Source organism: Ornithorhynchus anatinus, chromosome 7, assembly GCF_004115215.2.
Source record: "Ornithorhynchus anatinus isolate Pmale09 chromosome 7, mOrnAna1.pri.v4, whole genome shotgun sequence".
Lineage (NCBI taxonomy): Eukaryota > Metazoa > Chordata > Mammalia > Monotremata > Ornithorhynchidae > Ornithorhynchus > Ornithorhynchus anatinus.
Window position 1 is genome coordinate 74,540,139 of NC_041734.1, and position 24,053 is coordinate 74,564,191.

Sequence of the window (24,053 nt, forward strand, 5' to 3'; positions counted from 1 at the left end):
ATCACATTTATTGAGTGCTTATTGTGTCCAGAGCACTGTACTAAGTGCTTGGGAGAGCATAATATAACAATAAAACAGACAGACCCCCTGCCCTCAAGGAGTTTATAATAATAATGTTGGTATTTGTTAAGCGCTTGCTATGCGCTTCTAAGCGCTGGGGTAGATACAGGGTTAATCAGGCTGTCCCACGTGAGGCTCAGAATCTTCATCCCCATTTTCCAGATGAGGGAACTGAGGCACAGAGAAGTTAAGTGACCTGCCCACAGTCACACAGCTGACAAATGGCAGAGCCGGGATTCAAACCCATGATCTCTGACTCCCAAGCCCGGGCTCTTTTCCACTGAGCCACGCTGCTTCTTAGTTTATAATAATAATAATAATAACGTTGGTATTTGTTAAGCGCTTACTATGTGCAGAGCACTGTTCTAAGCGCTGGGGTAGACACAGGGGAATCAGGTTGTCCCACGTGGGGCTCACAGTCTTAATCCCCATTTTACAGATGAGGTAACTGAAGCACAGAGAAGTTAAGTGATTTGCCCACAGTCACACAGCTGACAAATGGCAGAGCTGGGATTTGAACTCATGACCTCTGACTCCAAAGCCTGTGCTCTTTCCACTGAGTCTCGTTATAATCTAGAGGGGGAGAGCAACATTAATATAAATAAATTACAGTTATGCATATAAGTGCTGTAGGGCTGTGAGGGGGAAAAATAAAGGGAGCAAGTCAGGGTGACCAGAAGGGAGTGGAAGAAATGGAAAAGAGGGCGTCGTGAGGGCTTTCACTTATGTAACTCTTGCCCTTCTGACTGCTGTCTGCAGATGGTGTCTCCTCCCCTTCTGCATATTTCCCCTCCTTGTTCTTGGCAGGGTATGGGAGGAAGTAGTATAGGGTCCCGACTGCTTTGTCTTAGAAGAGTGCCTGGCACATACTAAGCGCTTAACAAATACCACTATTGTTATTAGCAACAGAGGTCAGGCGGCAACATGGGTGGCAGATAGCAGGCGGGGGTCCAGAGAAGTCCTCCTCAGCCCGATGATATCAGCCAGGCAGGGCCACTGGGGCTGTAGCTGAAAACATGGCCCTGGAAACTAGCTAATTCACGGTGAGCATTTGTGAGTGTCTGTGCGGGGAATGTCCGTGACTGTGTGAATCTGCTGTCCTGATTGAGTATCTCTCTATCTCCTTTTCTGTGCCTTTCCCCATGTGGGTCTCTCTCCATCTGCCCCTACACCCTGTCTTCCCTCCTGTCCTTTTGGCCTCATTCCCTGGAAATGCAATCCCTTGTCCCACTTTGGGCTCCTGAAAACGTAGCCACTTTTTGCTGATCATAAAACAATTTATTCTACTATAGCTATTGAGGACGTATTTTAAATTTTAAATCACATGCTATGATTTCAACTGACAGTTAACAGGGCAGTCTGTGCTTAGCTAACTTTCTCGGAGGGAAGAATGAAAAGGAGGTCAGGTCACCGGGGCAGATGGCATGATTTCAAGGCATTCAAATTCATGGCCAGGACCACCAGAGAGTCATAGGTACAGTGATATTCTCTGCTTCCAGCTCTGGTTGGCCTCTTGCTTTTTTTTTTTAATATGGTATCTGTTAAGCGCTAACTATGTGTCAGGCACTGTTCTACGGGCTGGGACAGATACAAGCTAATCAGGTTGGATACAGTCCCTCTCCCACATGGGACTCACAGTCTTAATCCCCATTTTACAGTTGAGGTAACTGAGGTACAGAGAAATTAAATAAATGGTGGTATTTGTTAAGCGCTTACTATGTGCAAAGCACTTTTCTAAGCGCTGGGGGATACAAGGTGATCAGGTTGTCCCACGTGGGGCTCACAATTTTAATCCCCATTTTACAGATGAGGTAACTGAGGCACAGAGAAGTTAAGTGACTTGCCCAAAGTCACACAGCTGGCAAGCGGCAGAGCCGGGATTCAAACCCATGAACTCTGACTCCCAAGCCCGGGCTCTTTCCACTGTACTACGCTGCTTCTCTAATGACTTGCTCAAGGTCACACAGCAGACAAATGACAGATCTGGCATTGGAACTCAGGCTCTTCTGACTACCGGGCCCATGCTCTATCCACTAGGCCATGCTGCTATTATTGCGTTTTTTCTTTACCATGCAAATTATGGGTTTTTCATGTGTCTTAGGGCCAATACTCTACAGTTCCTTCTGAAGCATTCCATTTACAGTAAATACCTAGGAGTAACCTGTATATTCAGAGGGGATAGTCTTTGAAATGATAGTGGAGGGCAGGCGTGGCATTGGGGTGCCGGAATTCTTACAGAAAAGAATCTCATTCGAGCCAGAACAATATAAGTGGGCAGTGCAGCAGTCAGGGAGTAGAGAATGGAGGGAAGCTGGAAGAGGAAACAATTTAGTTTCTGTTTAAAATGAACTTGATGAAATCAAGAGCCCATTATGTAGTCTTCAGAAGGCACTCATCAAAATTGTTTATATAGCCTTTGCTTTAGAGTGATTTGAAAGTATATAAATATAATCTATATATTTAAAAAGCTGTTTCCAGTGGTTTTTATGTTACTATCATTTTCAAAACCTGCCGTCTAGCTCACTAATTGATTTTGCACAAGGAAGTTCATTGAATACCTGACAGTGGTAACCAGAAATCTTGGCGTTGGGGGTACTTTTTCATTAGAATCTGGTGTCGTCACAGCTTTCAGAGCAATAGAACATAGATGTCAACAGAAGATATGATGGTGAAGGCACCAGTGTGCCCTGGAGTAACTACAACAGGTAGTAACAAGAGGAAAGAAAGGAGTGGGATGGGATTCAGAGCGAAATGTTGAAGAATTACGATCAGAGAATGGAGCCTAGAAGCTGAAAAAAGGAAGGGTTAAAAAAAAAAAATGTGGTGGGGGAGCGGAAGAGAAGCCACAAAGCCTCAGGTGAGAGTTCAGGATAGTATGGCCTCTTCTTGATGCCAAGAAAATATCTGTCAAATTCATTCAATAGTATTTATTGAGCGCTTACTATGTGCAGAGCACTGTACTAAGCGCTTGGAATGTACATATCGGCAACGGATAGAGACAGTCCCTGCCCACTGACGGGCTTAAATGAAGAGGACCTATGTTTGTATTGTTTCACAAATTTACTACATGATTTACCCATCTCTGCCCAGAATTAATAAGACGTTTTATTACTGCAGGCCACTCACTGAGAAACAGAGCAGATAATTTGCATTCCCAATAACTTACCAACAAAAATGAATGGAATTGTGTTTTGTTTTTTTAAGTGGCAGTTCAAAGGAGGAATGATTTGTGAGACTTTACAAAGACTCCCCAAGCATTTCCGTGTTTTACACTGTCTCATATCCTCTCTCATGGTTCCATTGTTAACATATCTCCTGTGGACTTGCTTTTAGCTCTTCTGATTAATTTCTAATATCTTCTTTTTATACTCCCCTAACCCAGGCCAGGTATGATGAGCACTTAAGACTCACCTACACATTTAAGTGCTTCCAACCTCTTAGAGAATTTCAGCTTTAACTTATGAACATATTTCTGTTTCCTTCATCCTCCTACTTATAATGTAGTTTAGTGTCTGCCTTCCCCTTCATGAGAGCAGGGAGCATGTCCACAAATTCTATTCCAGTGCTCTGCACACAATAGGCACTCATTAAAAACTATTGATTTATTGATTACTGAAAGTACTTTTGAAAATCTTAGGAAAATACAATATGTATATTCAAGCTGTGTAGAGGTCAATCAATAGTAGTAATTAAGCACCTACTGTGCTCAGAGCACTGTGCTAAACACTCGGGGGAGTACAGAGATACAGGAGATCTGATCCCTGCTCATAGAAATTTTAACAATCTACAGACTACGTGCATTGATGATTGCACATACACAGCAGATAAGAAGTCAATTATACTTTTTGAGTGCTTACTATGTGTCGAGCACTTTACTAAGCACTTGGGAGTGTACAGTGTAACAATATAACAGACACATTCCCTGCCCACAACGAATTTACAGTCTAGAGGGGTGGTTGCCTTACTACCCTTTCCCCCCTTCATTGACAAATTTCTCTCTTACCTAAGCAGTTAATGAATATTTTAAAGCCCATGAAACTTTCCAGATTGTGCAGTTGAATGTGGCATTTATATGTGGTATTGACATGTTACCTGGAGATTTAGAGCTCAGAATAGTCTGCACACAGTGATTGCCCAATAACTTCTGCTTATGGATCAATACATTACATTTTATTTTCTTCTACTGCTACCAGTTATTATATGATATATAGTATATAAATATACCACATACATTTATCATCAGTCTTATTTATTGAACATCAAGAACCGTGATGCCACTTCCAACTGCTAGAACATTTCTACTAACACCAACTACATGCCACCCTTTACATCAGTTGGCAAGACAGGATCACAAACAATGAGCTCCCGGAGTGTGCCGGTCCATCAGCATCGAAGTGATGCTTGTCGCCTCATGCTTTTGCTGGGTGGGAAATGCAGGGGGACAAGATGACAGCAGGATACCCAACGAGCTGCTCTATGATGAGCTGAAATGGACAACTATAAACAAAGTAGACAGAAGAAATTATTTGAAGATATGAGGAAGCAAGGGCTCAAACAGTACAGCACAGCAGTAGACAGAGGTGAGACAGCAGCCAAAGATAGATATCTTTGAAATCCAGTGTACAGTGATCAGAAGCTGGGCGGGTTACCTCTTCAGAATAGGGGAAAATAACGATATTAAAAGAGAACATGAAGGATACATTATAAGAGAGCTGGGTTTGTTGTGTGTGTGCATGTGTGAGTCTGTGTGTGTCTGAGGGTCCGTGTGTGAGCGGGCACAAAGCATTGCATTAGGTGGTTAGGGAATTTCTAGAAGAAATTAAATACAGATCCCCTTCCTTGGAGGATTGTACAGCCTGTTGGGAAAGAAAAGCTGACATACTCTCAATGCACACTAGTTGAGAGCATGTAAGCATAGCTAAAAATAACAAGTAAACATGGATAAAACAAAATATGAGACGGTAGAAAAGGTCTGAGCTGGTTGCAGGGGAAATCTGAAAAGGATGGTGGAATGAATAGTCAGGGATCAGCTACAGAAGAGGAATTTTATGGAAGGGCTTTGAAAGAGGGATGGGGCATGTGTTGATGAAGCCGGAAGGGGAAGAAGGGAGAGGAGTTCCAGGTGGGTAGAATGGCATGAGAATGGAAAGAATGGTTGGAGGTGGGAGAAGAAGGGAACAGAAGCCGATTCATTTGGGAGAAGGCGGCAGGGTTCCACAACTGACTGGTGAATTTTGCACCATGACACATAAAACAGGCAAAATCCTTCAAGATAATCTGATAAACGAGGGTTTATATGGGTTCTCAGTCGATTGTCTTCGTAGTTGAAAGTACGAATTCACCTATCTCGTGACCAGGGGGCTGTGCCGGGGAAAAGGGAGGCAGGCAGGATGTTCTGTGACCTTGCCCCACCCCGCATCTGCTCTTCCTGTAAGGAAATTGCAGGGCTGGCTCTCACTCCTCCTGGAGGAGGATCCCGGGCTGCCTCTGCCCTGTACACCCTATTCCCGGTGCAAGGATCAGCTCTGGTGGAGGACCCTGGGCGGCCACTCTTCGCTGTGGGGATCAGCTCCAGAGTAGGCCCCTGGGTGGCCTCTGACCTTCGCCTCGCCATGGGGTTCAGCCCTGGAGGAGGACCCTGGGCGACCTCCGCCTCCTCCCCCAACGTTAGGGATCAGCTCTGGAGGAAGCGACCCAGGCCAACTAGTAGACCTCTCTCTGTGTTGGGTGTGCAGATCGGGGAGCGACCCTGCAGTCAATTGAAGGTAGCAGGGGAGGAAGAAGTTTGTGCAGGGAAGAAAACTTAAGGATATATAAATTATGCTCTTCTCCCATTTTCAATTATTTAGGGATTAATTACACTCGACGTGGGCAGAGAATGTGGCCGTTTATTGTTGCACTGTACTTTCCCAAGTGCTTAGTCCAGTGGTCTGCACAGTAAGCACTCAGTAAATACTACTGAATGAATGATTAAAGGAAGCAGCTCTTCTTTCGATTACGTCTTTCATACCTCTCCCAGAGCTGCCTCTCTGTCCCACTGCAGGATCCCGGCTTCCAAGCACCTGACTACAAGACTTTTTCCCAGGCTTTTCCTCTGGAGCTGACTCACGACAGAATCTGGTTATTTATATTAATGTCTGCTTCCCCCTCTAGACCGTGAGCTAGTTGTGGGCAGGGAATATGTCTATTTATTGTTACACTGAACTCTCCCAAGCGTTTGGTAAAGTGGTCTGCGCACAATAAGTGCTCAGTAAATATGGTTGAATGAATGAACCTCCTGCTATGGAATTGAGAGAAAGTGTCTCTGACGTGCACTTTGCAGACCAGGGGACAGACGCCAGGCCGGTGTCAAACTGTCAGATTACTGGTAGATGTCAGTCCTAGGGCATGCGGCTCCACGCTCGGTCAGAATTCAACCCCTCCTGCTAAGGATCGGTACATCCGATAGACTGCCCAGATGCATTCGTCAACTAAACAAATGGCTCTTATGAGAATCACACCCGTATCGCGTAACTGCAGCCCACAGGAACTGGGTGAACCAGGAGTGAAGGGCAGATACATATGAGGAATCCAGCAGATGAGAAGCAGCGTGGCCTAGTCGACAGAGTATAGGCCCGGGAGTCAGAAGGACCCGGGTTCTAATTCCAGTTCTGCCACTTGTCTGCTACGTGATCTTGGGCAAATCACTTCAGTTCTCTGTGCCTCAGTTTCATCATCTCATTCATTCACTGGAGGGCAGGCAATGTGTCTGTTTGTTGTTGTATTTTACCCTCCCAAATGCTTAGTACAGTGCTTTGCACACAGTAAGTGCTCAATAAATACAACTGAAGGAATGAACTTCTCTGCGCTTCATTCCCTCATTTAAAAAATGGGGGACTAAGACTGTGAGTCCCATGTGGGACAGGGACCACCTCCAATCTGATAAACTTATATCTACTCCAGTGCTTAGAACAGTGGTTGGCATATAGTAAGCACTTAACAAATACCATTAAAAAAAATGATGAAGATCCAGGAGTTTTGTCAAATCCAAAATGTTGGTAATTAGCCAAACTCACCTTTATATATCTGGTAGGGTACAGTCTACCTGCCATTGCAGCACTGGAGGACAACCTCTCCTACTGCCTCCCGCCCGGGTTCTAGGATTGAGCGAGGCTGTTGCTCAGCTTGAACAAAGAATAACTCTTGTGGAGTTGGCCTGCACGGCTGACAACTATACGGCTTCCCTCCTTCCCCTTAAATAGTGGCATAAGGAAGCAGGCGGACACAGGTGGTCTCTGGCCCCAATTCCGGCACCCCCTGGCCAAGAATTCCGCACTAGATTTTGGCCAAGTCTATGTTCGGATTCAGGGCCGTTATGTCGAATGCTGAGCCTGGGAGGGTGCGAGGATGACATTTTACACAACTTGGCAAGGATAAGGAAGAACACTTGATGAGGGTGCTCTCCTGTGGTTTTCTCACAGTCCAATTAGTCCAGAGACAAGGGGGAAGAGGAGCAGTGCAAACAATCATTATTGTTCTATCAGTTATCTTTATACTTCACAGTTTACTTGAAAGGACTTTTCTCCCTTTCCCTACATTAGGGCCAAATGTCAAAAGTAAAATATATTTGTATTTATTTGTAATAAAAAACATAAAAAAGGAAAACATTTGCAATAAAAAAGCTCATTGACACTGAATTCAACTATCATCACTGATGAAAGAAAATCTATGCCATTTTAAGCTGTTTGAAAATCATCTGGATTGCACGGAATAATATCGATCCATTTATTGATCGTATATATTGAACCCTTACTGTGTGCTCCTCCTCCTCCTCCTGGAGGCCTTCCCAGACTGAACCCCTTTTCTTCTGCTCCTTTTCCCCTCCTCATTGCCCCGACACGCTCCCTCTGCTCTACCTCCCTCCCCGCCCCACAACACTTGTGTATATATGTACATATTTATTATTCTATTTATTTTAATAATGATGTGTATATATCTATAACTCTATTTATATTGATGCTATTAATGCCTGTTTACTTGTTTTGTTTTGTTGTCTGTCTCCCCTGTTCTAGACTGTGAACTCATTGTTGGGTAGGGATTGCCTCTTTTTGTTGCTGAATTGTACTTTCCAAGCGCACACAGTAAGTGCTCAATAAATATGTTTGAATGAGTGAATGAAAAGTGTTGAACATTGTACTAAGCGCTTGGGAGAGTACAATACAACAGAGTTGGTAGACGTGTTCCCGGCCCATGACCAACTAGGAGCCGAGAGAAGCAGCGTGACTTAGTGGAAAGAGCACGGGCTTGGAAGACAGAGGACGTGGGTTCTAATCCTGGCTTTGCCACTTATCTGCTGTGTGACTTTGGGTAAGTCACTTAACTTCTCTGTGCCTCAGTTACCTCATCTGTAAAATGGGGATTAAAAAAATGTGAGCCCCACATGGGACAGTATGATTACCCTGTATAAATAATAATAATGTTGGTATTTGTTAAGCGCTTACCATATGCCAAGCACTGTTTGAAGTGCTGGGGGATACAAGGCGATTAAGTTGTCCCACATGGGGCTCCCAGTCTCATCCCCATTTTACCGATGAGGTAACTGAGGCCCAGAGAAGTGAAGTGACTTGCCCAAAGTCACACAGCTGACAAGTGGTGGAGCCGGGATTAGAACCAATGGCCACAGACACCCAAGCCCGTGCTCTTTCTAATGAGTCACGCTGTATCTACCCCAGCGCTTAGAACAGTGCTTGGCACATAGTAAGTGCTTAACAAATACCATTACTATTATTATTATTATTGACAACAGTCGAGAGTGGGAGCATTCCAGGCCAGAGGCAGGACATGAGTGAGAGGTCAGCAGTGAGATAGACAAGTTTGAGGTTCAGTGGGTAGGTTGACAGCAGAGGAACTAAGTGTCTGGGCTGGGTTATAGTAGGAAAGAGAAGTCAAATTTTTGGAAAGGAAATTTGCAAAAACAGTGTGGCACAACAGATTTGCTAATAACTTTTCCCATGCTCTAGCTAATAGTTTCTTTTTTTAATAAAAGGGTAACATTCTTATTTGGGGCCATTGTGAAATTTTCCTAGCTTGGTGACTAAATTCTGTTTTTGAGCCCTTCACAAAGTCCCTCCTGTCTTATGATTTTGGATTACAGGTCTGGATCTGGCTTTGGGACCTCTCTGAGAAACGGAAGAGTGGCCTCAGAGTACAGAATGTGGAAAATAAGACTTTAAAAAGACTGAGAAATTGCACCTGATGATCCCAGATACAAGTGGAAGAAAGAGAAAAAGAGGAAGAAAGCGACACAGAAGGAGAGAAAAAAAAGATATACAGAGATGAAGACAGACAAAAAGTCAGATAGACAGAGACTTCAGTGGCTACTAACATCCACTAATTTTCCAGCTAATTGGAGCCATATAGCGAAGGTGTAGTGGCTAAGCCACAATAGAAAGAACGACTGACCTCTTTAAAGAGCTGTTAAAAATTCATCAATCAACAGTATTTATTGGGTGCTGACTCTGTACTGAGCACTTGGGAGAGTATAGTAAAATTAGTAGACACCATCCCTAACCTCAAGGATCTTGGAAAGCTGGTGTGGAGACAGACACTAAAGTAAATTACAAGTAGGGTGAAGCAATAGGAACGTACGGAACTGCTGTGGAGGAGTGTGAGTACCTTAGTACGTAGATGATACGGAAGTGCAGTTGTTGGGAAAAGAGAGTGGGGAGATGAGAGATTAATCAGAGAAAGCTTCCTGGAGGAGGTGTGATTTCAGAAGAGCCTTGAAGATGAGAAGAGCAGTGGATTTGGAGGTGAAGAAGTTCCAGGTTGAAGGAAGAGCATGAGCAAGAGGTGGTGCAATTTCAGAAGAACCTTGAGGATGAGTAGAGCAGCGGTCTATGGATTTGAAGGTGAAGAAGCTCCAAGTAGAAGGCAGACCATGAGCAAGAGGTGGCCTGTGAGAGAGACGAGAACAGGGAACAACAAATAGGTTGGCCTGAGAGGAACTAAATTAGCAGACTGGAGTAATATGGGAGAGGAGCAAGGAGGAATAGCAGGGAGAGAGCTGACAGAGTGCCTTAAAGTCATTGGAGATTTCTGAGGAGTGGGGCGACGTGTGCTGAACGATGTTTTAAAAACGATGTTTGTTTTTTCTAGGTTTTATTTAAAAAGGACAGGTCTGCCAGATGGTACATATAGCAATCTGGAAACTGCTTCTGTTAGACCATTTTCATCCTATTAAAATGCCCTGTAGAAACATGGGCCAGTGATTTTTTGGAACCAGGATTTTCCCTTGCTGCATTTCTACCAGGATACACTACTGTCCATCGATTCTTATGCCTAGCACCCCAAAATACTTAGTAAGAGCTACATTTTTAAATGAGCTGGACCAGATGATTTCCGAAGGTCCCGTTCAACTCCATTCATTCATTCAGTCGTATTTATTAAGCGCTTACTGTGTGCAGAGCACTGTACTAAGAACTTGGGAAAGTACAATACAACAATAAACAGTGACATTCTCTGCCCACAACGAGCTCAAAGTCTAGAGGACGGGAGACAGACATCATTACCGATAAATTAAATTACAGATATATACATAGGTGCTTTGGGGCTGGGAGTGGGGGGAAGGGCAAAGAGAGGAATTCAGGGTGACGCAGAAGGGTGTGGGAGATGAAGACAAGAGGGGCTTAGTCTGGGAAGACCTCTTGAATAATGTTGGTATTTATTAAGCGCTTACTATGTGCCGAGCACTGTTCTAAGCACTGGGTGAGATACAGGGTAATCAGGTTGTCCCACGTGAGGCTCACAGTTAATCCCCATTTTAAAGATGAGGGAACTGAGGAACAGAGAAGTGAAGTGACTCGCCCACAGTCACACAGCTGACAAGTGGCAGAGCCGGGAGTCGAACTCATGAGCTCTGACTCCGAAGCCCAGGCTCTTTTCCACTGAGCCACATGTGCCTTCAATAAGGCTTTGAAGAGGGGTGGGGGGTAACTGTCGGAGTTGAGGAGGGAGGGCGTTCCAGCACAGAGGCAGGACGTGAGCCAGGGGTCAGCAGCGAGACAGGCGAGTTCGACGCACAGTGAGAAGGGTAAAACGGTATCTATTAAACTTGCTATTGGCTATTTATTATTCCTGAAAAACAGTTGGTCCCTTTCTTTCATTTCCATTCCTCTAAATTACATGTGATGATTACCTCCATTTTCTATACACTTTTCAAATTTGGGTCAATTTTTAAGCAGAAAAATCAGTGTATGACAAAAATTATAGAGGATTTCTAGTCTTTCTTTAGAACTTCTATCCAAACACATTCTAGAAAATTCTAACCAAATTTGGTTTGTGTTCACTACTTTCTGGAAACTGAATTTCGTACATATATTAGCCTTTGTCTTAAACATATGAGCTTGAGGGGGGGAAAGGAGTTCACTAAACTCCAGTTCATACCAAATACATTTGGACAGTATAAAACTCCAATTTCCATAAATAAATATTCAATTCACAGGATTGCATCTAAGGCAATGGAGAAAAAAATCCATGCTTTCTAGCATTCAGAATGGGTGAGAAATGATCCAGTGATTTCTCTCTGATCATCAACCTCTGCATTCAGGCTTTTCTGAAGAAAAACTGTGATTGTGTGGGCTTTTGGGGAAGGAAGCTGTTTTTCAAACTGCTTTGTCTAACTCTGCGACACAGAACAGATTGGGTTTAAATTCCAACCACAGAAGTGAGATATTGCAAAATCATCCTTTTACTCCAAGGGTTATGAACTTCACAATTTCATTCTGGTCACAGTTTCACAAAAGACCCTCAGTTCACAGAAAAGCAATGCATACGCTGAAATCCCTCCTATTTTTCAGTTGTGGAAACAATTCTAACACACTACAGGCAAAAATTCCCAGGATGTCTGTCTACCACTCAACATAAACAACAAATGTACAAGACAGAACTTTTAGCACCACTGTTACAAACAGAAGTAGAAACCAAATGACTATTGAAAAATGTTTTTGCTAGTAAGCATTTACTGACACTACTTTTGGAGACAAACCTGAAAAGAATTCTTTGAAAGTTAGCTAAAGGTGGGAAATGAGTTCCACGTTCCATGGGGCTAAGGCAGAAATAAAACATTTTCTTCTACCACAAGGAGACCCAGGAGTGGAAGAGAATTTGCTTCATTTCCTGGGATGGTAGATACTGGTTCAAATAGATGAGGGAAATGTATATTGTTTGGGGATAGCCCCGAAAGTTGCCATCTAGCTCATCAGGCAGCCATTCCTTGAAAGGCATAATGCTGTTTTTCTAATGGAGAGTGAGATGTGGGTGAAGCAAATATATTTCTCCGAAAGGTAGATGAAAGAGAAGTCTCATAGATAAGAATGCAAAAAAGGCTTTCAATAAAAGCAGCTGTTTACAGGGAGTCAGGCCCACTGGGGAAATTGGTGTAGAACCTCCGCAGGAAGATTTGGGTCTTATATTTTCGGAGTGGTTTCTCCTCGCTCAACTGCAAAACCCACTTTCCCCAAAGGGCAAAGTACCTCAGGGACCAATTAAGGACGTAAGGGGCCCTGAGGAATAGTGGGCACCTACGGAGAGGTTATTTGGTGATTTCCAATCAAACTTGGGACTGATGTTCCCACTCCCCTTTGCCCAAGGGGAGGCTGTCATCAGCTTCATTGGATCTCCTCGACAACTACAAAATGTGTTTTCAGACTGCTGTACCATATAATCCTGACAGTAGAAAAGGTGGTAATGTTCTAAGAAGCAATAAAATATCTCTGAGGGAAAGGAAGAGGAGCCACACAATTGTTCTAGCCCTGAGCCTCTTAGGTAGACAGATGCCTAGGTACCGATCCCATACAAAAATGCAAGAGTACTAATTGGTGTCATGCACCATTTAACATCAGCTATAAGTACATTCTCTTGTAGTTTTTAATGGTGTGAGTGATCTGACTTAGTAGGTCACCACCAGTAAAGAAACTTACATGAATAGCACCTGAAGTCCTTCTGTAGGAAACAGCATTGTTAAGATTTGGTGAGGCAAAAAAGAAACACACACACACACACACACACACAGATCTCCTTGCAATAAAACCACAGGACACCAAAAGGTCAAAGTTCTGCTTTGAATTTTGAGAAAGGCATCTCTTTCATTTTACCTGAAATAAACATTGGAAGCAGAAGTCATCCGCATTAACAATTAGAAAGGACTGATATCCAGTAACAGGTTAAAAACAAACAAACAAAATAGCTAGGAGTTTTCATGCCAAGAATAACATGACTTGCCCACACTATCGTTAGAAGTTTTTATACGATAGAACTTTCCCAAATGATAGGTAAAATTTTCCTTTCACCATTATGGACTGCTCCAAATTAAAAAACAGATTTACATGACAAGTGCTATCATCTGTCAGCTCTGGTGTATTGTTTTTCCAAGCACAACCCCATAATGTGTTTTGGAGATGGTTTTTGCTTATTTGTTTTGAATTTCATCTTTGCCACCCTAGGAATGCAGAGGAATGAGGAGTGTGAAAACTACTCTGGAAAGGATGCCAAATATGTTATCTTGTCTTGTATGTCGTGTTTTTTTTTTTTAAAGCTGGGGTCTATAAGTAAAAGCACGACCCTTCCTCCTCCTATTTATAAATTATTTTTTGACCGTCTCCCCTATTAGACTGTAAACTCCTTGTGGGCAAGGAACACACCTTCCACCCTTCTGTACTCTTCCAAGCATTTGGTCTAGTGCTTTTTGGACATGGAAACTGTTCAATAAGCAGTATTGATCGACTAATTAAGAGAAACAGCGTGGCTTAGTGGAAAGAGCATGGGCTTGGGAGTCCGAAGACGTGGGTTCTAATCCCGGCTCCGCCACTTGTTGCTGTGTGACCTTGGGCAAGCCACTTAACTTCTCTGTGCCTCAGTTCCCTCATCTAAAATGGGGATTAAGACCATGAGCCCCACGTAGGACAACCTGACTACCTGGTATCTACCAGCGCTTAGAACAGTGCTTGGCACAGAGTAAGCGCTTAACAAATACCATCATTAACTGACTCAAACAAAATGACTGTAGCTCAGAACAGTCAAGTGGACTGCTTTGGCAACCAGCAGAAGGGAGGAGGTGGTGGCCTAATTCTCCTAGGTGCATTCCAAATCTGTAGCCGACAATCGCCAGTCTGACTCTGATTCTCCTGATCCTCATTCCCATACCGCTCCCCCGTACCTTAAAAGCAGCACCTCCGTGGATGATGGATTTGATGAAGATTCCCAAGTCGGCCCCTGTCTCTCGGGATTTGTTCCCTTTCAAGCTCACGCCGAGCCCAGCGGAACCTGAGTCATTCAGAGGGACCTCAAAGGTCAGCTGTTCGGTTGCCTCCAGAGAAAGAGCCCAGCAGTCAGGCTCTCCTTTCTGTCAGAAAGAATGCAGATAAACACAGTGAATGATGGAAAGGAGATTAAATGCTTCCTACTCTTGGAGGGCCAAACGCAATCCAATTGGCAAAGACAGGATCATTGGTCTAATATGGTTTTGCACAATTGCTCCCAGAGGGCAGGGAATGTCTTTTCTGCATTCTGAAAAGTGCCCATCAAAATGCTCTGTATTATAGGTCTGCGGAACAGGTCGTTTGGTCCGTGCAAACAACACTTAATGGGCAAACCCAGTCCTAAGATTTAACTGGAAATGTTCCAGTATAGTTTGAGAACGAACGCAAATGGAAAATGAACCCTAAGAGTTGCATTTGTCAACATCAGGAAAATGTTTTATTTTACTTGACCTTTGCTCTTCAATTTAAAGTCGCAGTGGGTGCTCCCAGAAAGAGATGAGACAGGAGGCTCTTACCCCCCATCCTGGAATTCTCCCTTCCACCCCGGGAGAACACCGGGGAGGGAAAACTGTGCAGTATCAATCAGCAAAAGAGCTTAGCTGTGCATGAACTTCATAAACACAGAGACGGCTCTGCCTCTGGGAGGCAGACGGAGAATTCCGCTCAGAGGATCTGGGTTCTCTCTGGCCAAACTGCCAAGAGGATAGCTTGGTGTAGGGGACTCCGGGATTTCAGGACCTTCAAAAGAGACTCCCTAAAGTCATACTATTAATGGGGAAGGGAGGGACATCTGGTTCCCGAACAAGACCAGAGAACTTATTTTTACTAAAATTGACTCTGAATTGTTTATTCATCTGATTCGGGATGGGTAATATAGCTACATTAATGTTCATATATGCAGTCAGAGGCTGCACAGTAAGGGGGCTGACCTACGGCCCTGGAGCTAAATGGATATGCCCTGGTGATTCTGTCTGGTGACAGGATAACATCTCCCTCTTCCCCACCTTCTGGGCTCTCCTCTTCCCTTCTAAAATGCACTTTTGAAAAATTTCCCTCCCCACAACCCTGGCTTTGAAAATTGTTTCTCTATTTCTCTCTATTTCTCTGGGGCTCCCGTCTACCTCCTCCTCCCAATACTGATCCACCCTTCTCCTTCATTCCTTCCCCACCTTTACCCTCTCCAACAACATCCTCATCATGCTCATGCCTCTTAAGCTGATGCCCATCAATCAATCAATCAATGGTATTTCCTGAGCACTTAATGGGTGCAGAGCACTGTACTAAGCACTTAGGAAAGGAGGTTGGCAATGTAAAATCAAAACTGATGCGCTACACAGCCGAAACAGATGTGAATTTAGAAGCACGAGTTCCATTAGTTTCAACTTAAAACATCTTGTGTCTAGTATTGCCCATTATTTCAATCCGTTCTATAATTTAATCAGACGTGTTGTAGACAATGATTCCATAACAAGGGTTCCCTGAAGGATTATTGCCAATATCAACTACAGCCCTCTTATCTGGTGAAGTCCCCTAAAATAAGCAGATAAGATGCCATGGTATAGTGGAAAGACCATGGGCCTGGGAGTCAGAACAACTAAGTGCTAATCCCGGCTCGGTTTTGGACCTGCTGTGTGACCTTGGACAAGCCACTTCACTTCTCTGTGCCTCAGTTCCCTTATCTGCAAAATGGGATTTCAATACCTGTTCTCCCTCCTACTTAGCCATTGAGCCCCACGTGGGACCTCATTATTTTCTATCTATGCCAGCGCTTAGTACAGTGCTTGGTACATAGTAATTGCTTAAAAATGTGTTATTATTATTATTACTATTATCACAGTGCCTCATCCATTTTATAAGTGGTTTAAATCATGTTAGTCGCTGACAAGGGGGTGGAGCTGAGGAAAAGAAGCAGCGAGGCCGAATAGAAAGATCCTGGGAGTCAGAAGGAACTGGGTTAATTAGAAAATCCTGACTCCTCCATTTGTCTGCTGGGTGACCTCGGGCAAGTCACTTCACTTCCCTGTACCTCAGTTAACTCATCTGTAAAATGGTGATTAAGACTGTGAGCCCCATGTTGGACATGGACTGTGTCCAACATGATTGTCTTGTCTCTATTCCAGTGCTTAGTACAGTGACTGGCACATAGAAAGAGCTTGGGCTTGGGAATCAGAGGTCATGAGTTCGAATCCCAGCTCTGCCACTTGTCAGCTGTGTGACAGTGGGCAAGTCACTTCACTTCTCTGTGCCTCAGTTTCCTCCTCTGTAAAATGGGGATGAAGATTGTGAGCCTCACATAGGACAACCTGATTACCCTGTATCTACCCCAGCGCTTAGAACAGTGCTCTGCATATAGTAAGTGTTTAACAAATACCAACCTAAGTGCTTAACAAATACCATTAAAAAAAACGGGGGGAGGAGGGACATGTGGTGAGGCCTACTCCCATCTCTCCCATAACAGCCTCTCTATCCCCATACATCCACTCAACCCAACCCCTTCTGAAGCACCCCCCACCTCCTCTCTGCTCCTATGAGGGTGCTTGGTGACCCCACCTCTTAGAGCCCCCCTCCTTGCCCCCAACAACCATAAGAGCCCCCTTTCCATCTCCTCTTTGCCCTTCCTTTGTGACTAGCAGGAAGAGATAAGTGTGGTAGGGCAAAAGGGATGGGTACAGGAAGAATACTTCTTTTTATGTTTCAGAAACTTTCCCTGCCTTCTTCTAAATCTCTGTGATCCACTATGACTTCACTGCATCAGAAGAATGGCAGATCTTTCAATCAATCAGATCCTGTTTGAAAGAACCCTTCAGAAGACACAGCTCAAGTGTTTTCCATAAATCAATCCCTTCAACTGGGTGGAGTGTGATCAGATACGGGTGCCCAGAAACACCCATAATTCAATCAGATTTACTTTAGTCAATGCACACCTGAATCATATATCATAATAAGTGCTGCTTGAAGGCAGGGAACGTGTCCACTTATTCTATTGTACTCTTCTAGGTGCTTAATACAATGCTCTACCCACAGTAAATGCTCAATAAATGAGATGGATTGACTGATTGGATGACAAACCAATATTCCCACGAATCCCTACTATTCGCGGCTTGGGTGATAACGGAAGCACAAGTAGGAAGGAGCTTAATATGAGAATGCAATTACCTAACCATTCCTTCCTCAGATCCACACAATCTGAAAGCCATTGTTTTTGACTATTTACTGTGGTACTTGCTAAGTGCTTTTGATGGGTCAAACAAAGTGCTAGGGCAGAACAAGATAATCAGGTTGGACATAATCCCTGTCCCATATAGGGGTCGCAGCCAGAGTTCACCCAGAAAGGCAAGAAATCAAATAGCTAAAGAAAATGTACCCAGCACACCAAAAAGTTATAAGGAATATGATTTTATGTCTTCTTTAGCAACTTGGGATTCTCTTTCCTATGTGGAACAGACTTTCCAATTAATAATTTATCCCCCCAAAATTTACACCATGAAATTCAAACACAGTGACCTCAATTCTCCCAGTGCTTAAAGTTGGAAGGGACGCTAATATTTTGGGACCACTAGGGGACTGTGTGGTGAATCGCTATACCTACCGCAATGACACTGCTGGGAAACACTACCCAGTTCCCTAATGATAGGAAAGATGCCTCACTTTATTCTCAGGGAATAGTGTGAGGCCCTGGGAGAATTGGGCTCAGTGATACCTTGTTAGTCTGCTATCAGCTACTGGTTTTTCTGGAACTGTTGTCACTGTCGTAGATGAGGCCTTCTCAACAGTTCCTTCAAATAAAGTAATTTACAGCCACAGAATGTTTTCCTCAGGAAAACAGCAACTTTAGAGTCTGCACCTTTGAACTTCAGGACTGCTTGGAACACCTCCAGCATCATGAGAGCAGACGGATTAGTCCTGAGGTGTCTTGGGAGTATTAGCTCCAGCTTGTGACCACCTCCAAGGGATTGGCTTTCTCTGTTAGATACCTGGATAGGTCCTCTGACCCCAAATAACTCTCTAAAGCTGGGACGGAGAGGGCCTGAGAGGAATGTGCTTCTTGAAACTGCTTCAGGATCGAGCCAAAGTCCCAGGGCAGAAGTGAAAGCACCAAATCCACTCTAGTCAAATCAGGAGGTTGAATTATGGGTTGACAATTTCAACTATTTCAATACATTTCTTTATCAGACCTATCCTATTATTTTTCCCCCTCTTTTCCTAATAAGTTGCATCCCGTGCTACATCTACAATAAACCCTTAGTAAATACATGTTGATGATAATGATGCAACAGGAGTACACAGAAACAAAGAAAAAATTTCAAAAGCTTCTGCCTCGGACTCTCTGGATGTGGAAAAGCTGGCTATTACAGAAGTGGATTGGAAGGCTGTTCTGGTTCTATGTGGGTTGGAAGGAAGACAGACAGCTTCCCCATATGCTGGGGTCAACCAACAAGGCCCTTCCCAAACTGAGCCTCAAATGAATTGCTTTGGGAGGGAAAAGGGAGATCCCCTCTGCAGGACCTCAGAGGAGAAGAGTCGGGAGACAATGTCTGTAGGGTCTGACTGTGGGATGCCAAAGGAATGATGTTTTAAAAGGGGAAGGAGAGGTGATAATCACAAAGTTAGCCTAAGGTGTTGGTCAGTTCCAGCTGAGGTAATTAACTTGAATCAAAATCTATATTGTAAGGGAGCCCTCAACCCAAGCTTGTAAGTGGAAACAACTCAGCTTTACAGCCCAAAGGGAATCAAACCATCCACTGGGGCAAAATTCAATTTCCCAGAAGCCCTGGTTGGACTTGAAAGCATCCAAGCTGAACCTTTTACGGCTCTCCTTTCATTAAACGTTATGTTCTTGGCTCAGTAAGAGCAGGCTCTGGATGACTTCCCCTTACCTCCCAAATGTGTAATTAGCCTGGTGGTGAGCAGCTCGCTTTATGCAAGAATTATGTTTCACATGCAATCATTTTGTCAATTACCAAAACGCAAACAAAAGTGGTTTTTTTTAGGAAAAGGAAGACTTTTTCTGAAGCAAATGACATCCTTGGCAACTTTTCAAAGGTATTTAAAAGAAGCACAACACTTAACTTTCTTCAAAGAAAGTTTAAAGAAAATTAGGGGCTGAAATTTTTGTTAGTGTGGAGAAAGGTGTGTACCATTAAATAGGTAAGGCATAATCCTCTGTGTATTATTTCTTTTTTGGAAGATATTCTAATATCCCCTACTAGAGCAGGTGTTTGACCTTAGAGATTCCTTAAAAGGCAGAAAGTTAATTTTAACCTGGAGTCGTGCCCAATAAGGTTAAAGTTCAAGTTCAAAGGCAGTAATGTATTTTCTTTCATTTGCACTTTTCAGAGTAGAATGGAAGAAAAAGTAAAAGTAAATGAGAGAGGCAAAAACATATCAAGGACCATACACCCGACTGTTGGGGAAAAGTTATTTGAAAAATTATAAAAGTCACTTTCTTCAGAAATGCTGTGCATAAAATAAATCCAGATGAACCTTGACTTTTTAGTTAGAAGAATTATTTTTAAACTCTTTGTATGAATGTAACCAATGCTCTTAAAAATTTGAAGATGTTTTTGTGGTAATCTTTTCAAAAGAGTCTGCTGAATAAAATTCATAAGGTTCACTACTATCTGAATTAAAATCAACTGTGGAAAAAGTAAACATTAATTGCTTAACAAGTAGCAATGGAAGCATGTCTCTCCAGTCACTATAAATAAGTATAGCTAATCAATCAATCAATGGTCGTAACTGAGCACCTAAGTGCAAAACACTTTACTGAGTTTAATGGCAAATAAAACCAGTTTGACATTAAACTTTTGCCCCCATAAAGATTTCCTTTAAAATGAAATCCATGTTTGTATCTTTTACCCTAATGTTTCAATTTCCTATGTTTTATCTCTTTCCCATCTTATTTTGCCTTTGGAAATTATTCCCAGATTTTTCCAAAGTTTTTATTTTATAAGAGTTTTTTTAAAAGGCAGGCAAATAAAGCTACATACATGCTTTACTCAAAATGACAATCCTTGAATTCATTTTGGGTTGTATCAATTAGTCCTTTCAAAAGAAAGAGGCTTTGTTCTGAAATAGAAAAGAAAAGAGAGTGCCTCTCTGACTATACTTATCAAAAAACAATTTACTTTAAATGAAGGATTCATTTAATGCCAGGACATGAGTGTCTAAAAAATCAACTTTCCTTATTACCTATCTCATACAAAGGTACATTCATGTAATTTTAAATTTGAGAATGAAAAAAACACAATTCAAGAAATTTTGAGTTAAGATTCCTAGAGTAATGTTCATTCTTTTCATTTTTATAATGCATTAAAATATGATCTTTTATTACATGGTCATGAAAAATTGATGGATATATACGTTGAGTGGCACTGATGGATTCTGTAGTGCCTTCTTCATTCAGCAAAGGTTATAGAAATGATGAACACATCATTTTATCTCATAAAAATGCACCCTGAATGAAAGTTTTTATAAATATATCATAAGAATCTATATATTCTAGCCCATATTTCATTAATAGTGAGAAACTGTTCACTTTCTAAAACTATTTCTTAGTGATAGATGAAACTGAATTGGAGAAGCATTATTAATGAAAAATGTTTGTAACACTTGTTTCATGAGGAAATATTAAAAAGTTCATTATTTAAAATTTGGGAAAACATTCTTGAGGCACATAATTAGGTTTTGATAATGAAACATTTTTAGAGAAACCATGTTCTTATATTTTAATCACCCTTAAGAGTCATTCATAAATATGCTTTGGAGGTTGCTTGTTTTAGGGAAAAGTGAATTATTTCATGGCATGAGGATATGAAACAAGGAAGGGACTGGCTGATCAAGTAAAGACATCTAAACTCTAGTTCCAGTTCTACCACTGGCCTGCTGTGTGACTTTGGGCAAATCCTTAAGCTCTTTGAGATACAGCATGGCCTAGTGCAAAGAGTAGAGACCAGAGAGTCAGAAGGACATGGGTTCTAAGCCCGGCTTTGCCACTTGTCTGTTTTGTGACCTTGAGAAAGTCTCTTCACTTCTCTGAGCCTCAGTTTCCTCATCTGTAAGATGGGGGTTGGAACTGCGAGCCCCATGTGGGACAGGGACTGTGTCCAATCCGATTTGCTTGTATCTAACGCAGTGCATAGTATAGTGCCTGGCACATAGTAAATGCTTAACAAATACCACAATTATTATTATTATTATTATTATAGCTGTACAGATATATAGATATAGATATGAATACAACAAAGCAATACTTGTCAGCTCATGGCTTCATTGAGTGGGCCACGTGAGGCAAATTAGTTACAGCAGGATACCCACAAGGACACTCTAAATTATGCTGAAATGGGAAAGCCATAATCAAAATAGGCAGATGATCTGTTTTAAAGGTACAATGAAACAATTCCTTAGAAAATATCTGGCATGGTTGTGAGTGGAGGATGGACAACAAACATGGCGTAGTGGAAAGGGCATGGGCCTGGGAATCGGAAAGGCCTGGGTTCTAATCCTTGCTCCACTACTTGTCTGCTGTGTGACCTTGGGCAAGTCACTTCCCAGCTCTGTGCCTCGGTAATCTCAGCTGTAAAATGAGAATTAAGGCTATGAGCCCATGTGGGACAGGGACTGCGTCCAACCCAATTTGCTTATATCCACCCCAGCGGTTAGTACAGTGTCTGGCACATAGTAAGCATTTAACAAATGCCCCAGTTATTATCACTGTTATTATTAAACAGTCCCAGGAGGGAATTCCCCCATCAGAGATGAGTGACTCTTGGCAGAAATTTCCAGAAAGTATTATTGTTACGGGTGAGAACAAAACACTGCACCAAGAACTGCAGGTAGGAAATATGACATTTTAATGGACATTTTTTACATTTATGCAGTGTGATAAGGATTGTTTCTCCCTTTTCTTCACTTCTCTGTCTCTGTGTCTCTATCTCTGTCTCTTTCTCCATCATTTGCAAAGCATCTACTATATCCCAAGCACTATACTTGATGCTTCAGGACTTTACAGATGAGTTAAGAGAAGGAGCCTCTGCTCTCGAGAACAAACATAAGATGAACATGCAATTTGCCAGGTTCAAAAATGGAATCAATCAGCCAATCGTATCTGATGAGCGCTTATTGTGTGCAGAGCACTGTACTAAGCATTTGGGAGAGTAAAGTATAATAGAGTTGGTAGACACATTCCCTGCCTACAGCGAGCTTACAATCTAGAGGGATCAGGCCTTCAGTGGGTGATAAAGATTCCCTAGGTAAGCCTGTAAAGGTTATTGAAGGAATTTTTTTTAGAAAGCATTTGAAAGAGGGATGTGATTTGGCTAAGTCAAGATCAGGAGAGAATATCAGGTGTTATCATGAGCAAGGGCAGTGTAGTCTCAGCTGCCAGGGAATGGAAGAATAAAAAGATTATTTTCCAGGGAGGTGAAGCACATAGGAGCTATTTTTCAAATGAAGCTAAGCATGGTGAAAGTAGGCCATAAAGGTTTGCCATTCCCACCGAACATATTCATTGACCCTACTGCCGTTTGCCGCACACATTTCTATTTTCTACAAATGCGTGCCTAGTTGTCCACTTCCCTTATATATGATACTTGAAGAAAAGTTCTGTTTTTTAACACTGGGAACGGAAGGGGATCCTACCCCTTCTAAATTTTATAAACCCCTTCTGAGTGGATAGATGGCATACACCCATTGTGATTTACACCACTCATTTTTGAAGCCCATGATGTTGACTCTGTCTTCTTTCCATAAAGGAAAACATATGGTGCTTAGACCCTTTGGGAAAGATTTCATTCTGCTGGGACCCGCACTGGGAATCTCTTTATGACAAATCAGTGGTTAACTACGTTCTATTAAAGAAAATCTTAACTGAGGTTTTCAGCAGACCCGTTGTTATTGGACAGCAGTACTTAAATAGTAAACACTGAAAAGAATGCTTAGAGATGCTCCACGATGAACCAGATCAGAAGGGTGAATTACTCCCTAGACATGTTAAGCACTGTTGGAAGTGCATTACCACTTTCGGACCATTGGGTACTATTTATTAAATCATGCTTCAGTGCAGTAAATAGCATTCCGCTAGTGTGAGAGTTTCTACCTAGAGCCATGTGTCTCTTCGGTTGTTGATTGATACTCGGGCTAATTGAAAAAGAATAATGCCAAAGTTTTATGGCTTCATTTCCCTCGGTCTGATGTAAGTAACTCCGGCTTCGAGCTGGATGTTGAATCACGGAAACATGTAGCCAGGTCATGACAAATCATTTTCAATCTTATTCAAGGGAAACAGCGGGAAAAGTTCAGGCTCTTATGAAAATTGTCATCTGTCAGCAAAGGAAGGAATTGGGTGGAGTAAGAGAGGCATCTTCGTGGGGTACATGTAGTGGCAAGGAGAGCCAAACCCCGGTCCATACTCTGGGAAAACAAAGGCCCCGGGATTCAGGAGATCGAGGTGCTAGTTCTGGCTCTTCCACTGGCCGGTTGTGTAACCTCATCTTCCTCATCAGTACACTTGGGATTAAAGTATAGGCTCTCCCTCTTACACTGAGAGTCCTGTATGAGATAGGGACTATGTTTCATCTGACTATTTAGTTTCTATCCCAGTGCTTAGGCTGTAGCTCCTTGAGGAGAGGGATCGTGTCTACCAACTTTATTGTATTATAATAATAATAATGTTGGTATTTGTTAAGCGCTTACTAT

General features: G+C 42.6%; 1 protein-coding gene across 1 annotated transcript in view; it reads right to left on the minus strand.

Annotated features, from left to right (window-relative positions):
• PARD3B (par-3 family cell polarity regulator beta) overlaps positions 1–24,053 on the minus strand; it is a 933,574-nt gene that overhangs the window by 463,047 nt on the left and 446,474 nt on the right. The window contains 1 exon segment of the mRNA XM_029068763.2: positions 14,255–14,440. Coding sequence (XP_028924596.1) covers positions 14,255–14,440 — 186 coding nt within the window.